Here is a 17,806-nt window from a genome sequence, read left to right as displayed (position 1 = left end):
ACTAGTTTATATTCCAGACTCCCCCATCCACAGTCAATTCTTTTCTGATAATTAATGTAAGATTATGGTTAATTCTGTGTGGCATTCACATTCACTAGGAAATTATTTGAAATATCCATTAATCTAAGATGGACTCCAGTTCAGGTGATAGAGTCAGAAGTGCACACCAAATATTGTTTCATTAAAAAGCTCCTTAAGTAATTCTGCTTGTTGTTCTAGAAAGAAAAGTTACCAAACTTACCTTTCACTGTGAAGTCAGAATTCCACCAACTACAAAGATTGAATTCCACCAGAAATCTAGTAAAAATTAAAAAAAAAGAGCTTTGTTAGGATATTTATAAGAGACATTACTAAGTACTTCCTTTAACAGCCTTCTCTAGCAGGATTTCCAAAACTATTGAGACCAATTTGCCAGTGCTCCTGTTAAATTCTGCAGTGTAAGGAGGCTGTAATGACTTCAATCAGGCCTTTGAGGTCAGCCTATTGGAATATGAACTCCCTGACTAAGGATGCTTCCATGCTTGCTGGACACTGTAGGGACTGGAGTGTATTATTGAACCTTTTAATCACATTTTAATTTGATGTTTTAAGTTTCCCTTCCACTTTATCTTTTGCTTTGGGCTGTCCCCCTCCTTTTAGGGAGCTGTCCCTTTTGAGTTGTCTCTAAGTTAAGTTGATTTTGTTTATTTGGTTGGATGCAAAAAGATGTCCCTGATTAAGGAAGCAATTGATGGGCCAATCAGGGAGTCTTTGCCTTGTACGTAGCTAAAAGTGTCAGTTCCTCTCCACCGCACCCAGCGCCGCCCCCTCCCCTCCCCACCCCCCCGGAGATAACTGTTAACTGCTAGCACTCTGTGAATTGCTGTTAGAGTTTGTAAGGGAAGGGACTTCTTCCTCCAAAGACTTATTACAGAGGCCTTTTGGTGCAATGGCAGTGCCCTTACCACTGGACCAGAAGCCCTGGGTTTGAATCCAATGCCAGGACCTGTTGGCCACAGAAGGTGCATTCAATGTGGGGTAACAGGCTGATAATTAACTCGGGAACCCAACACTTCATCCATTATTCCCCAAAGGGTAAAAAACGGTATGAGTGTGAAGATACACAGGAGACAGAGACTGTAGTGTCGCAACAGGACATGTTGAGACACATTTAAATATTACTGCTCTCCTCAACATATATTTTTGTTTGAAATTTATATCAATTGGTTAATCCAGTGAACCTAATTCTGAAATGTGTTATTCTGTTCATAAAAGCACGCCAATATCTAATGCGAAAAATCCCCTTGTGTTTTGAATCCCCAAACTAATGACACTAAATTTGCTAAATTGTTCGAGCTGGCTTGTTGATAACAATGGCATGTTTACTTTCAGAGCAGTGAGGAAGTTCAGGAAGTTTATTTCATTTATTAGTGTCACAAGTAGACTTACGTTAACACTGCAATGAAGTTAGTGTGAAAATCCCCTAGTCGACTCTGGCGCCTGTTTGGGTACACTGAGGGAGAATTTACCATGGCCAATGCACTTAACCAGCACATCTTTTGGACTGTGGGAGGAAACTAGAGCACCCGGAGGTAACCCACGCAGACACAGGGAAAATGTGCAGACCCTGAACAGATAGTGATCCAAGCCATGAATCAAACCTGTGAAGCAGCACTAATAATCACTGGTCCACCATGCTGCTACTGATATAGCCATATGCTAGGTCAGTATGCTGAAAGCTTCTTAAAATGTAAACTCGGATGTCTTTGCAAGGACAATGTTGCCAGATGTAAATTCAAAGTTGAATCAAGAATTACTGAAACAAATGCTCCTTGTCCACTGTATATCAATGGTCTCCCCTATAGTTTAATCTTAAGGACAATATTTGCTGTGTGCTGGAACCTGATAACGTGAATAAACACACCGCAATCTTCTAAGCAGTTTTAAATGAAACAAATATGTATATGTTGGCACAAAACAGCTAATGTTACTAATCTTCAAGCAATGTCCTCAAATAGTGATCAACAATGCAAAATAGGGTGTTGCTTACTGCTAAGGAAAGACTCTATGATAATTGGAAACATGCACCCTTACAAATAACTTAAACCATTCCATAGCTGTCAAAATAAATCACTATTTTTAAAATAGACCTGGGCTGAATGTTCATCCCAAAACAGAGATAGGTATCTGGCCCCAAGTGGCATACCAGCTTCCTAATGAGACCCCATTTCTCAGCAATTTCAGCGAAGTTGGGGTGGTAGCCATGGTAGTAACCAACCTCAAAGTGGCAGCTCATTACTTGCGGCACTTAATGAGCCAGTGGAGAGCACATTGCAGGGCTGTTTGAGACTTTGGAGGGATTATATGGCTAACAGTGGGGAACCATTCAGAGAAGCATATTTAATCCCTGACCATGCATAAAGATGGAATAGGCAGAAAGGAGCTCATGGTTGGGACTTATAGTTTCAGGCTTAATACCCAGGGTGGGGGTGGGAAGTTAGGATAAAGTCTGCCCCAACATCAAGAGACTCCACCTGTAGCTCCAATATCGAGAAAGTAACTCCATCTGTAGTTCCAACATTGAGAGTCTCTGGACTCTCTGGACTGGTGTGGGATCCCACTGATCGGATGGTCAATTGGACATGGGGGTGGATGGTGTGGGGGAGAATTGCAGCTGGGTATTCTTCTGAATCACAACCCACTTTGATTTGATTTGTTATTTCACATGTATTAACATGCAGTGAAAAGTATTGTTTCTTGCGTGCTATACACAGCATACTGTTCGTAGAGAAGGAAACAAGACAGTGAGAATGTAATGTTACAGTCATAGCTAGGGTGTAGAGAAAGATCAACTTAATGCAAGACAGCTCCATTCAAAAGTCTGATAGCAGCAGGGAAGAAGTTGCTATTGAGTCGGTTGGTACGTGACCTCAGACTTTTGTATCTTTTTCCTGATGGGAGAAAGTGGAAGAGAGAATGTCCAGGGTGCGTGGGGGTCCTTAATTATGCTCGCTGCCTTGCTGTGTCTGCAGGAAGTGTAGACAGAGTCAATTGATGGGAGGCTGGTTTGCGTGATGGATTGGGCTAGATTCATAATCTTTTGTAATTTCTTGCGGTCTTGGGCAGAGCAGGAGCCATACCAAGCTGTGATATAGCCAGAAAGAATGCTTACTATGGTGCATCCGTAAAAGTTAGTGAAAGACATAGCTGACATGCCAAATTTCCTTAGTCTTCTGAGAAAGTTGGTGGGCTTTCTTAACTATAGTGTTGGCATGGGGGAGACCAGCACAGGTTGTTGGTGATCTGGACACCTAAAAACTTGAAGGTCTTGACCCTTTCCACTTCATCCCCGTTGATGTAGACAGGGGCATGTTCTCTTCTGTGCTTCCTGAAGTCAATGACAATCTCCTTCGTTTTGTTGACATTGAGGGAGAGATTATTGTTACCGCACCAATTCATCAGATTCGCTATTTCATTCCTGTGCTCTGTCTCATCATTGTTTGAGATCTGGCCCACTATGGTGGTGTCATCAGCAAACTTGAAAATTGAATTGGAGGGGAATTTGGCCACACAGTCATAGGTGTATAAGGAGTACAGCAGGGGGTTGAGAACACAGCACTGATGTTGAGGACAATTGTGGAGGAGTTGTTGCCTATCCTTACTGATTGTGGTCTAAAATGATGCTAAGTGGCTTCCCAATGGCCTCTGGCTGGAATGTTGATCTGCCATTATTTTACCGTGTCAGCCAGGATCACAGGTTCTCACCATCATTTACGCCAATGGCAAACTTATTTTCCAGCTTCCAATGTATTGCCTGTCCTTCAGCACCATGAACTCCGCTGCTGGTGGGACTCAATAATCTAGAGCTGTGTGGTTGGGCACAGTGACTGTTACATACGGGAGCTATCAGAGTGGAGACTCTGAACAATTGCATTTGGACAGTGCACCGGTAGAACTCAGGGAGCAGAGCAAGGGGCTCCAGGTATCAGTTGGTAGCAGCCGCTGGTGACTGAGGACTTCCCTTGAGGTGTTGACAAGTTGGCAACAATTACACCAGCAATACATGTAGCCAATTGGTGCAGAGGGAAGCAGAGGTAATGTCCAGAGGGCAGGGAGGTGTTATGCTCACACAGGATGAGCCATCAGATGTCAGCATCCTCGATATATCTAACCAGTTGTGTCACAGAGGCTGTGTCCGTTGAGGCAGCTGGATGCTGATGTGTGTGTCCTCATGAAGAAGTCACATTGGAATACCCTGCCCAGAGCCATGCAAGTGATAGTGGCTCTGAATGTCTCTGTCTGTAGGTTGTTTAAAGGGGCAATGGCAAACCTGTGGCCCATATCGTAAGTGACCTCCTACTGTAGCATTGTATGAGAGAGTATCAAAGTACACCGGTTCCTACAGTGAGGGGCTGCACAGGCTAATAGGACTTCGAGGCACTGGGCATGATTGGGAGTTCCAGTGTAAATGTCAAGGCTCTGGTGCACAGCCATGGGTGTCTCTAAACAGGGTGAGATTGACTTTGTCAGGATTCAGCGAGACCACCACCACCATTCCCTGTCGATAGGTGCAAGTTTTTATTCGGAGGCAACTGAAGGAGTTGCAGTTGATCAGGCCATTCGAAGGACAACAAAGACAGCTGGTGTGGACAAGAGGTATCTTTTAAAGAAATGATTGCTCACCACTGCACATAACTCTACAACCGCAGCAGAGTCACTATAATCATGACACAGAGTCACTTTGACCCTGGCACAGAGTCACTATAACCATAACACATAGTCACTAAAATTGTGACTCTAACTGCATCACAGAGTCACTCTAACCGCGGCAGAGAGTCACTCTAACCTCAGCAGAGAGTCACTCTAACCGCGGCAGAGTACCACTCTAACCCAGCAGAGAGTCACTCTAACCGCAGCAGTTACTCTAACTGCGGCAGAGAGTCACTCTAACCACGTCACAGAGTCACTCTAACTGTGGCAGAGAGTCACTCTAACTGCGGCAGAGTCACTCTAACCATGGCAGAGAGTCGCTCTAACCGCGGCAGAGAGTCACTCTAACCCAGCAGAGAGTCACTCTAACCGCGGCAGAGTACCACTCTAACCCAGCAGAGAGTCACTCTAACCGCAGCAGTTACTCTAACTGCGGCAGAGAGTCACTCTAACCACGTCACAGAGTCACTCTAACTGTGGCAGAGAGTCACTCTAACTGCGGCAGAGTCACTCTAACCATGGCAGAGAGTCGCTCTAACCGCGGCAGAGTTACTCTAACCGCGGCAGAGAGTCACTCTAACCACGTCACAGAGTCACTCTAACCGTGGCAGAGAGTCACTCTAACCACGTCAGAGTCACTCTAACCGCGTCAGAGAGTCACTCTAACCACGTCAGTCACTCTAACCATGGAATAGAGTCACTCTAACCATGGCATAGAGTCACTCTAACCATGGCATAGAGTCACTCTAAGCACTGCACAGAATCACTCTAACAACGGCACAGAGTCGCTATAATTGCAACACAGAGTCACTATGACCGCGACGCAGCCACTATAACCACTGCACAGTCACTATTACTGTGACAAGAGTGTACTTTTAAGAGGATCATTGAAATTGATTAAGGAGAAATTGGTGAGTGAGTGTTTTGAGATAACATTATTGGGCTATGTGTCAAATTTTAGAGGAAGGTTGAATAGAGCAGGTGAATTGGCGAGACAACATTTAAAAGTAGCACAGCATAAGATGAAACAGGAAGCAGATAAGATATCAAAAATTTGCAGTTTTGTTAGTTGGGAAAACATCTTAGTACCACTACCAGTGGTTGGTTAACCTTTAAAAGCAATGTTTAGTTGGCCTTATCAAATTGAAAGGAAATTGAGTGAGGTGAATTATTTGATAAGAATGCCAAATAGAAGGAAAACTCACAGAGCACGTCATGTGAATAGCTTGAAAGGTATTTTGATAGGGAAGGAGAGCAGAAGGAGGAGGTTGTATGTAGTCTTAACTCAGAGCGAAGGACTGAATAGTGATGACTCTGCATTTCACATTCCTCAAATTAAAGTGGATAACAAGGACGTTGTTAAAAATTAGGATCATTACCTTCCAGAGGAAAATCGAGCTGACCTGCATGTGTTATTAATATCACATGGGCAAGTATGTGGAGATAAGTTCGGAAGTACTAATAGAATTGGGAGTGAGAAAGATGTAGGTGTGGGAAATACTGTTCCAATTAACAAAATCCTTGCAAACATGACTTTTAAAAGTTGGCACAGGTTCAGGTAGAAAAGTTGATGCTTACTCAGACTGAGATGCAGCAGGCAAAAGTGTCGCGCAATCATGCAAAATTGGTGGAGGTGGAGAAGGAAAACCACTTAATAGACAATGATCTGAACAAAGAAAGTGAGCAGGACTGTCAAAAACAGCTCTTTATCAATGCAGAGGAAAGTGTGGATGAATCAACAGTCATGCATAATCTCAAAAAGGAATTTGAGGAGTGGAAACATTATACTGTTGATCAAAAGAAAGGTCAACAACGTGAGATCAGATTGTTTGCCAAAATTGTACTAGCATCTAAAATCAACTTTTGGCATAATGATTCTGTGTGGTGTGCAGAGATGTAGATGCCTAATTAAATCGTACTGTACACAGCTGGTGTTTGAGTGAATTCCAATGATTTTTGCAGCAGCGTAACTGCCAAAGTGATCTTTGGAACCATGGTCGAAATGGGTTTTGACACCAAGGAAGACAGTCTGCTGTGTGCCTTTACAAAAGAGTGTGCAGAAAGGAGTCAAATTACTTGACAGAAGAGGAGCTAAGGCCAATAAACAAGAAAGGGGACAGAGATTGGCCTTACTACACACATGTAATGTGTTATCCTAGTGATCCTGCCTAGTTCTGTGAGGACATTGTCAGGGCTAATTTACCATTGCCAGGGCTAATTTACCATTGCCACAACAAACTGAGTTTGAATTTGGAATCAACGCAGGATTAAAGACTGAAGGAGAATTTTGGACAGGAAGCAGTTTGTCACAAATGTGATAAAAAGGAGTGTTTGATGGTGGAAGACAAGGACTGAAACAGACTACATTACTGCTCTGTTTGCATGTTTGGATTTTGTGAAATGTATGTATGCTTAGTGTAGAATACTAGTAATGTAAAACTGAAGGGGTTTGAAAAATAAAGCCATTTTTGAATATTTCTTGTTTTCTTAAGGGAGGAATGTGATGTTAATGTACCTTTAAGAGGTTTTTAAAATCATGGTCACAGCCTTGGGTGATGTCATGCTGAAAGGAGAAAAGAACCGTGGGGCAAGTTAGGTTTTTTCAAAGTTTTTCAGCTTTCAGTTTCCTTTTGGTTGCTGTGTCAGAGGCATAGCTGAAAGAAGCTTCTTTCTCTCTGCTTTTGTTTTGAAAGTTTTACCAGTTAGCTAAAAGCACATCTTGTTTACCATCCTGCAGCAAGGAATTTGTGCTTTGGTGTTCTGGGAAACTGTCTTGTCTTCAGACTGTTCTGAGTCTCAAGAGCATTTGGCTGCAGAATTCAAATAATGGCCTTGATCCTTGTATCATGTGAGCATTATTCTGTGCTATATTAAACCTGTGAAGAGGGTCTTCTGTCTATCGAGGTTGGTTTTGTTTGGGAAAACTTATATATATATTCATCAAGGGTTATACACTATAGCATTTGTTTTGTTTCTTTGTCATTGATTAAAGTTTTTGCTAATTTTCTCACCATACATGTTAACCATGTTTTTAAATAAACATTGTTTGATAAAAGCTCCCTAGTGGGTCATTTGAATCACATCTGAAGTGAAACATATCATGGCTATGCTAGCAAAATTCAACATAAAATACTTATGGTTCAGGTGAGCTTCATAAGACACTTTGGAGTTTCTGACCTAAACCACGAGTCACTATAACCATAACAGAGAGTTATTATAACTGGGGAGGTGATGGCTGAGTGGTATTATCGTTAGACTATAAATCCAGAAGGTCAGCTAATGTTCTGGGAACCTGGGTTTGCATCCCACCACAGCAGAATTTGGTGGAATTTGAATTCAATAAAACAAAATCTGGAATTAAGAACTTACTGATAACCATGAAACCGTTGTTGAATGTCAGAAAACCCATTTGTTACCTTAATGTCTTTTAGAGAAGGAAATCTGCCATCCTTATCTGGTCTGACCTACTTGAGACTCCAGAGCCACAGCAATGTGGTTGATTCTCAACTGCCCTCCAAGGGCAACTAGGGATAGACAATAGATGCTAACCAGCCAGAGACACCCATGTCCCATGAATGAGCTTTTAAAAACCTCGACACAGAATCACTATAACCACGACACAGAGTCACTATAACCTCGACACAGAATCACTATAACCGCGACACAGAGTCACTATAACCGCGACACAGAGTCACTACAACCGCGACACAGAGTTACTACAACCACGACACAGAGTCATTGTAACCACCGCACAGACACACTATAACCACAACACAGAGTTACTATAACTGCAACACAGAGTCATTGTAACCACCGCACAGACACACTATAACCACAACACAGAGTTACTATAACTGTGACATAGACTCACTATAATTGCGGCATCGAATCACAATAACCATGACACAGACTCACTATAACCGCAACTCAGAGTCACTATAACCGTGACAGAGAGTCACTATAACTGCGACACACAGGCACTATGAATGTGACACAGAGTCACTAAAACTGTGACACAGAGTCACTATAATCATGACACAGAGTCACTATAACCTCAAGAGTCACTATAACAATGTCACAGAGTCACTATAAGGACAACACAGAGTCACTATAACCGCTACACAGAGTCACTACAACCGCGACACAGAGTCATTGTAACCATCGCAGAGACACGCTATAACCATGACACAGAGTCACTGTAACCGTGACACAGACTCACTATAACTGCAGCATCGAGTCACAATAATCATGACACAGAGTCGCTATAACCACAACTTAGAGTCACTATAACTGCGACACAGAGTCACTATAACCATGACACAGAGTCACTATAACCACGGAACAGAGTCAATATAACCATGACACAGAGTCAATAGAACAATGACACAGAGTCACTATAACTGCTACAACTGTGACACAGACTCACTATAACTGAAGCATAGAGTCATTATAACCATGACAGAGTCATTATAACTGCAACAGAGAGTCACTATAAATGTGACACAGAGTCACTATTACCGCAACACAGAATCACTAAAACTCTGACAGAGTCACTATAACCGCGGCAGGGTCTCTATATCTGCAATGCAGTCACTATAACCGTGACACAGAGACACTATAACCGTGACACAGAGTCACTATAACCATGACACAAACTCACTGCCATCTCAGCACAAAGGCCGCCATAGGACAGTGACATTTAGATTGACAGCTTTATTAGCTCTGTCAAACTTCTCTTTCACACTGAATTGAAGACATCGCTAATGAAAGGAATAAATTGGGATGTGTCCATTTGATGCTGCAATGAGTGTCAATTTGTACAGATATTTGCTGCTGGTATGTGCAGTGTGCAGCCAGCAGGCCCAAATTACAGTGCATTTCACCTCAATACGTGGCACTGAACTGAGTAAAGAGCGAATCCAGTGACTGGATCCCTGGCTGTGTATGTAGAGCTTCAGTCCTGGATGGTTAATATTGGTCCAGTACCCCGATCTGCTCCTAATCGGTTCATTACTAATCTTATAAAGAGACCCAGAAAGAAGGACTGCCTGCAGATTTACAATAATACGTAGTTTTGCACTGAACGAGATTTAAGTTTCAATAAGCTTGAATGTTGTGCTACAACGTACTGGATGGGCGCTCACACCTCCTGGCTTCAGTTCATTCAGCTGTCAGTTTGACTGCTGATTAGTGTGATTGTTCTGACATTTACTACTTGCATCAATGAGAAGGAGGTAATACAATAGCAGCTCTGTGATCTTCTGCACCTTGGGTAGGAATGGCAGGAATAGGATTGCTTAAACCTGCACCATTCAGAACGAGCAAATCAAAAGAAAACAAAACTCTATTTTAAAATTTGTTGCTCCAATAATTTAGATGGAAAGGAAATCTTCTAAACGATGGTTTGAAACTTGTGCAAGGTTTTGCAGAGAATTCCAGCTTGCAGCAATGCTTCTTTTCACCACATGACTGACGACCTTTTGACTTCTTTCTGTTTCCAGCCCAAAGTCTATTGTAGGCAGGTTTTCCAGCACAAATGATCCAAGGTGGGAAACATTACTTAAGGCACTTGATTGCAAAGTACTTTTGCCAACTCAGTACTTCAAATATGATGTCCACCTGGGATCATTTTCGTTGGGAAATCTGCCCACAGTGAAGTCACCTGGGTTCAGAGAAAAATGGCAACATCTCATTGTGCATGTGCTTTAAAAATCACAGCGCTGTGATCAAATCTTTTGATATGGTTGTGTGCAGTTTACAACACAAGACAGACAACTCGGCATTTGGGTAAGCTGTCTGAAACTGATTACTGATTTTATTTTACTGCTTTTATTTAAGGTGCAATCTATTTGAATTGCACTAAATCAGTTCAGTTGCTTCTAACCTTTGTGACAATGTTGTCTTACCTTCCGTCACAGCGGGCTGATGCTGCCCTTTGTTGTCCATGGCATAGCATACGCATCCCTCATTTATAGTTCAAAGCAAAAGCCCCTTGCAAAAACGAGGTTATAAACTTGCCACAATCCACGGCTTTGGCTAGCTTACACTGTAAATTAAAACACTAATGACACTAACTGGGGACTAGTTATCCCTCTCTGTTCTGGGTTGCCTCATGGATCACAGCCCAGATTCCTCAACAACCAGATTTCCAATGAATCATTACATTGAGATGCCGCAAATAGAGACAAATGTTTAAGGATAAATGAGTCACATAATGTAATAAATGTGCAAGATCCCTCTTTGGATCTTACAGACTGTCTGTACGTTGATTGAATGTCTATGACTCAAATCATAGAATGATACAGCACAGGGAGAGGTCACGCTAATGTAAACTGTGGGATTGATCTCTACATTAGACTCCAGGTTCTGGCGAAAGCAGCAGAAGCACAGAATTGCTGCCCCCAATATTTATGGGGAATAGGAGAGGGAGGGGCTGCAAAGAGGAAAACTAGGAATGCGAGGAATGCGGAGGGATTCATTGACAGGACTCCTTATTTTAATTTTGATTCGATTTACTCTGGCCAACTGAAAAGCAGCAAAACTAGCAACTGAAGACATGGGGTGTATGGGGAGCGGGGGTGGGGGGGCGGGTGGTAGGGGGTGCGGTGGCTGGGCGGGGCGGGGGTGGAGATCAAGAGCAATTAGAAGGTTAGTGTCACGTTTCAGCTGATTGGAGAATAAGATTTTGTTTGAGGGTAAGGGGAAAGCACCTCTGTTTCTCCTGGTCTGAAAGCAGTGTTTAAGAGAGCACTTACCTGCTTGATCAAGCTGTGCCTGCATCCCTTTAGCTGCTTGGTTTCTCAAACCTTGCCAAGCAAGGTGGTTGAGGTGGACACGCTAGGATCACTTAAGACTTATCTAGGCAGCCACATGAACAGACTGGGAATAGAGGGATACAAACGAATGGTCTAGTTGGGTGCATGAGCGGCGCAGGCTTGGAGGACAGAAGGGTCTGTTCCTGTGCTGTATTGTTCTTTGTTCTTTAAAAGCAAATCTAATCTATCAAAACGCTTGATGATTATTAACACATCTGTTATATCTCCCCTCAACCTTTACTTCTCTGAGGAAAGCAATCCCAGATTCTCTAGAATCACTGAATTCCTATATTCCTCGGGCATAACGTATATTTGCATTCCAGATGTATGGAAAATGCATTGCTCTGAAGTGCATTATCCCCACCTTCTGACCGGCCATGCCGTTTAAATTTAAATGGCTGTCTAAATCTGAGGAATGGAGTCTCAGTAATATATTGTAATCACAGAGTTTTCTCCAGAATATCTTTCCTGGAAGCATGCAGAAATCGACTGTGACCAAGTATGTGCATTAGTGGTGGGTTGATTGGATTTTGCATTTTTGCCAATTTACCCATTCGTCTGTTATCATCAACCCTTGCATCAACATGTCAGAGGATGGGGATAAGTCTGCACTCCAGAGCAGTGTGCATTTTCCATATATCTGGAATGCAGGTATACATTATGCCCAAGGAATATAGGAATTCAGTTACACACAGATACTGGAGAAGCTGGGCTTACTCTCCTTAGAGAATTGAAGATTAAGGGGGGATTTAATAGAGGTGTTCAAAATCATCGGGTGTTTTGTTTGATTGAGCAAGGAGAAATTCTCCACTGGCAGAAGGTTTGGTAACAGGAGGGGGCAATTTTAAGGTCATTGCCAAAATTGCCAGAGGTGAGAGAGGAGAGTTTACATGGTGCAGCAAGTTCTGAAATGCACTACCCGAAAGGCTTATGAAGCAGATTCAACTATAACTTCCAAAAGTGAATAGGATAAATACCTAATGGGGGGAAAATGTGTAGTACTACAGAGAAAGGGCAGGAGATTGAGACAAGTTGAACAGTTGTCCCAAAGGCACAATGATTTGAATGAGATCCTTCTTTGCTGCAGCATGTTGTGTTTTAACTAATGGCAACTAAGTGCCCCAGTGAAAAGACAATTCCTATCATGAAGGCGATCCTCACACCTAAAGTTGAACAATCACAATAATCTTAACCTCGATGCTGCTTTTCTGCTAATCTCAGCTATGGCATTCTGGCTCCAGGGACACATTCGTTTGTTGGGCGGTGGGGGGGGAATCTCTGCAGGGCTGGTGATCAGGAAGGTGGTGGTAGGGGAATTCTGCAGGGGTGGCGATTGGGGGTAGGGGTGGGGATGGGGGGAGGTCTGATGGGATGGCGATGGGGTGGGGGAATCCCTGCAGGGGCAGTGATCAGATTGTTGGAGGTGAGGGGTGGGGGGAAGTCTGGAGGGATGGCCATGAGAGGGTGGGGGAATGTTTGCAAGGGCAGCGATGGGAGGAGGTCTGGAGGGATTGAGATGAGAGGGGTGGGGGAATCTCTGCCGGGGCAGCAGTTGGGGGTGGGGATGAGGGGTGGGAGGGAAGTCTGGAGGGATGGCGATGTGGGGGTGGGGGAATCTCTGTAGGGGTGGCTGTCGGGGGTGGGGATATACTTCAGGGATGGCAATTAATGGGGGGGTGGGGAGCAATGCCCAAGGGAATGGGGGGGTGGAGACTGGCACAGGGAACGATTGGTGGCAGGTTCCAATATCTGTGGGGGCAGAGAAGGGTTCCATTGTCCTTTTGTCCATTGGGCTTGGGGGAGAGGGTGGCGGCGGTTCCTGAAGTCCATGGATGAAGTGGAGGTGTTGACAGGGTGACAGGTGCATCCTTCCTTGAATGTTCCTTGTGCAAATTTCCCATTCTACGTGTTCTCATCTGAAAAGATGATGCTAGCCATGATGCCCCAAAAACTCAAATAAATGTCCTCTTGCTATTTTGGTGATCTGTTATTAGTGCTGATCCCAATCTGAATGTATAGACAACTTGTACTAATTCCTTTTTCGAGATCAGAAACTAAACCATGTCCTATTTATTGAAAATGAGGAATATACCTCTTACACTAGGTGGCATGATTTGAATTTTAGATGGTCGCTTTTCCTTAATTGCTTGAGATGGGCCTGAATAATGAATAGGTCGCAGACAAGGAGGGAATATTTATACAGCCTGAGAATAGTTGTACTGGCTGATACTCATTTTAGCTACCTTGTGTAGTTGAAGTCAACATCCAATCTGCTCTTAAGGAATCTTGCTGATTGGACATACAGCTCCAGTGAGTGCAGAGTTGTGAAAGACTTGAAATGGCAATGAGAGGGAAAGTTCAGCTTATCTCAGACACAAGGAGAGGTAATTTATATGTTTCTTCTTTAAACATACAAAAGATAGAGCATTATTTTGCACTAAAAATAGATTCACTGGGCTTTCATTCTCTTTTTAAGTATAGTGCCGACTAACACTAACTGCAACCTTCAATTTCACCAAAGGGGCACCGGATATTGTCAGCATCTTGAAGTCTTTTGGTGCCAGGATTAAAGGCAGTCCATGCACTTGACTGATTTAGACATCATTTTGTGATATAAACAATTAAGATCCCAAAGCCATGTCACTTTGAATCTTTAACTGACAGTAGCTGAGAGCTAAAATGTATTCACCAGTACTCAGTAGGATTGAAACTCTGCCTTTCTGAAATGAAGTACAGTTAGCAGTTTTATTATTTAATGGTGATATAATCTGTGAAAAATCATAGTGCCATAGTACTGTTACAGTACAGAAGGAGGCTATTCATTCCATCGAGTCTGCACTGACCACAATCCCATCCAGGCCCTATTCCTGTAACCCCACATATTTACCCTGCTAACCCTCCTGACACTAAGGGTTAATTTAGCATGGTCAATCAACCTAATCTTTGGATTGTGGGAGGAAACTGGAGCACCCAGAGGAAACCCACACAGACACGGGAAGAATGTGCAAACTTCACACAAACAGTGACCTGAGGCTGGAATTGAACCCAGGTCCCTGGTGCTGTGAGGCAGTCGTGCTAACCACTGTGCCACCATGCTAAGCCTCCACTACAAAGCTAAAAAGTAGGAATCTAGGGCTCGCTTATTCTGATGTTAACAAATGTTCATTATACTACATGAATATTAATGATGATCCTGATGTATCAGAAATACAGGATTCTTAATTTTCTTCCTTATGGAAATCTCCCAGAAGAAAAGTTAATGGAATTATTACTTCATTGGATCAATTTTACACTGAACTGTATCTCTAATTGCCAAATTCAAGAGCTTGAACAAACATTCGTCGCATCAAAAAAATTCAAATTAGCATGGCATATAAAGCTGCTCAAATTCATGGGGAGGAATTTTCCTGCCCCGCCCACCACAGGAATTGTAGCGGGTGGGACACGGATCAGGCAAAGGTCCATTGACCTCGAGGTGGGATTTTCCGATCTTGGGGCGAGAGCAGCCGGAAAATCCCGCCCTCAGTGTTGTGTTCCAGTTTTATAAATAAATGCAAAAACAAAAGTGTGCAATTAATGTACGGATTCCTATTTGACTTTAGTAACCATTGAAATCAACATGAATAACAACAAACCAAATTTTAGGAATTTGACAAGAGAGTTTACTTACAAGATAAGTTCGGTCATAATCCACTTTATTGCGGCAAAGAAGACATAGTAAGGCTGCAGAGAAGAAACTGAATTAGTTCAAGCAGGCATAAACATTCTGTTCTCTAACGGTATCGACAAGTCAGAAATTGGTAGAATTTATTAATGTCAAGATGTGGATTTCATTTGATCTTAAACATAAAGCACTAAATTGTGAAATAATTACACTAATAATGGGAACTCGTTACAAGATGGTCAGTATGTTGCTAAAACATTAAAACATTGTTGGGTAAATTGATTGATTCCTGCTCTGTTATGCTCAGAAGGAAATTGCCGTTACATGCATTTTTAACAATTCATTCTCAGGATGTGGATATCTATCTTTTTATCTTTTAATATAGTGGTTTGATACAACCAAAAGGTTTACTCGGCCACTTCAGAGAGCATATGTGAGCAGTCACGTATGGATCAGACTAGATAAAAGCAGTAGGTTTCCTTCCATTCATTAAAAATACAAATGAATCAGTTCGGTTTTACAATTGATCGCTTCGTGGCAATTTTTTTTCTGATACTAGCTTTGTGATTCCAAACATTTTTCAAACTTAAATTCAAATTCTGAAGTTACCAATGCAGGATTTTAACTCATGTTCTCTGATTATTAATCCGTATCTGTAGAAGATTAGTCCAATAACTATACCACTGCATCACCGTACCTTAAAATTATTCCGCGGTATTTTATTATGTACACAAAATCACAGTCAATGAAGGCATAAGGTTTCATTACACTTTCAATGTTCTTATATTATTTGAAGGACATTCAGGTAAGGAATTAATTAGATACATCCAGAATTAATAATGTAATACATACCTTCTATTAGCAGCAACAATACCTTCCTATGAACAACAGTTTTCTAATGCTGTATAAAATTAAGTTGTTTTTTTCCCCATGATCAAATTAGATTGTTTAATATTTGGAATCTAATCAGATTTGGTTAATACTAATAAGCACCCACAAGAACACAAAGACCTGGATTTTCACCATGATGGAGCCATAGTGAAAACAGCAAAAATGCCTGAAAGTCTCGCCCCCAAACACAGCACTTCCTGTTTTTGCAGGGATGATTCCTGTTCTGCACATGCATGGTTCAGTGAGGTGGCTGAAGTCGGATTTTGACAATCTAGGAGTATGAAACCCAAAATGCGCAGAGTGTACCGGGTAAGAACAGGTCTAAACTCCATGCATTTCTTTGGAAAGCCAGTGTACCTCTTTGGAGAGGTAAGGTACTCCTCAAGATCTGTTCCCAGGAAACCTTTGAGGGAGAGGGTGCTCTTTTGGGAAGGTCAGGTGTTCTTTGGGGGAGGTAGGATGCATTTTGGAATTGTTAAAATTAGGCATGAATCTGCATAGAAGATGTATAAGCTTATTAACTATTGAGCTCACTGGACCTGTCGACAGACCTGTCAAAATCAATTGTCAAAACTGTCAAGAATTCTTGTCAAAAGTGTTAAGTGGAACTGTCAAAAGCACCTGTCAAGCTATTAAGGAATTTAAAAGTCCTGTCCTTTAAATTTTTGAAACAGTATCTGGAGTGTTAAAAAAATCACTGTCAATATAAGCCTGAGGGCCCCCATTGGTGAATTACAGCTGCATGACTGATTTCACAATCATTTGTTATCAGAGTTGGGTGTCTTCCATTTCATAGTTTGATTGACAGCTCCAAATGGTTATTTACTCATTAAAGTGGGGTTATGAATTCCAGGTCTTGTTGCTATGAGAGATTATGCAGTTGACTGAAATGTTTATTATTATAGAGTTTATGTAGTTAAAGGAACAAAAGTTCAGTAAATATTTTATATGATAGAGGTGTTCAAAATCATAAGAGGCTGGAGATTTAGGCAGAAACTGTTCCCGTCTGTAATAAGATCAAGAAGCGGGCACAGGTTTAAAGTGATTTGCAAAGGAAGTAAATGTGATGTGAGAGAAACCTTTTTCATGTAATGAGTGGTTCAACTCTGGAATACTTTGCCTGGAAGTGTGGTGGAGGCAGGTTCAATTGAGGTATTCAGGAAGACATTAAATGATTACTTGAATAGAAACAATGTTCACTGGTTGAAGGAAAAGGTAGGAGAGTGGCACTAAGTCATATTGCTTGTTTAGTGAGCTAGTGGAGAATCAATGGATCAAATGGCCTCTGTCTGTGTTGTAACAATTCAATGATTTTGTGAATAAGGGTTCTTCTTTCAATATAGTGAAGCCTGCAATAGACACTGAACTTCATTTTGTCTAATCTCTGCATGGGTCTTGAGGTCTGCGCATGACGGATACTCGGCAAGTTGGCATAGTAGGTGTAAGAGCAAACAGTGGTGGGTGAGGGGGGAATGTGCTGGCGTGAACTGGCACTTTTGGCCTCAGGGCTTTAAAAGGTCATGGAGTGGGTAGATGGGCACGGGTTGGCAAGGAGGTATGAAGGTCACAGGGAGATGAGTTTAGGGCATAGATTGGAATAGAGAGTGTGAAGAGTTGAAGTGGTTGCGAGGCATGAGGTGGCGTGGATTGGCATGGAGGGGGCATGTGGAGTTTGTGGGGCTGTGGGCTGGAAGAATGTTTCATATCCTTTCTAAAAAAAATGGACAAAATGATAGAGCCCCAAGGT

At 42.3% G+C, this 17,806-nt stretch overlaps 1 protein-coding gene across 2 annotated transcripts in view; it reads right to left on the bottom strand.

Moving 5' to 3' along the window:
* Positions 1 to 17,806, bottom strand: part of cacna2d3a (calcium channel, voltage-dependent, alpha 2/delta subunit 3a) — a 776,701-nt gene that overhangs the window by 76,713 nt on the left and 682,182 nt on the right. For both annotated transcript variants that reach the window (XM_080182611.1, XM_080182617.1), the window contains 2 exons: positions 15,175 to 15,227; positions 242 to 297 (listed from right to left, as the gene is read on the bottom strand). In XM_080182611.1, coding sequence (XP_080038737.1) covers positions 242 to 297; positions 15,175 to 15,227 — 109 coding nt within the window. The remainder of the gene's footprint in view (positions 1 to 241; positions 298 to 15,174; positions 15,228 to 17,806) is intronic.

This window comes from Carcharhinus amblyrhynchos, chromosome 3, assembly GCF_965287045.1.
Source record: "Carcharhinus amblyrhynchos chromosome 3, sCarAmb.v2.hapA, whole genome shotgun sequence".
NCBI classification, from domain to species: Eukaryota; Metazoa; Chordata; class Chondrichthyes; order Carcharhiniformes; family Carcharhinidae; genus Carcharhinus; species Carcharhinus amblyrhynchos.
This window is presented reverse-complemented; position numbering and strand designations above follow the sequence as displayed.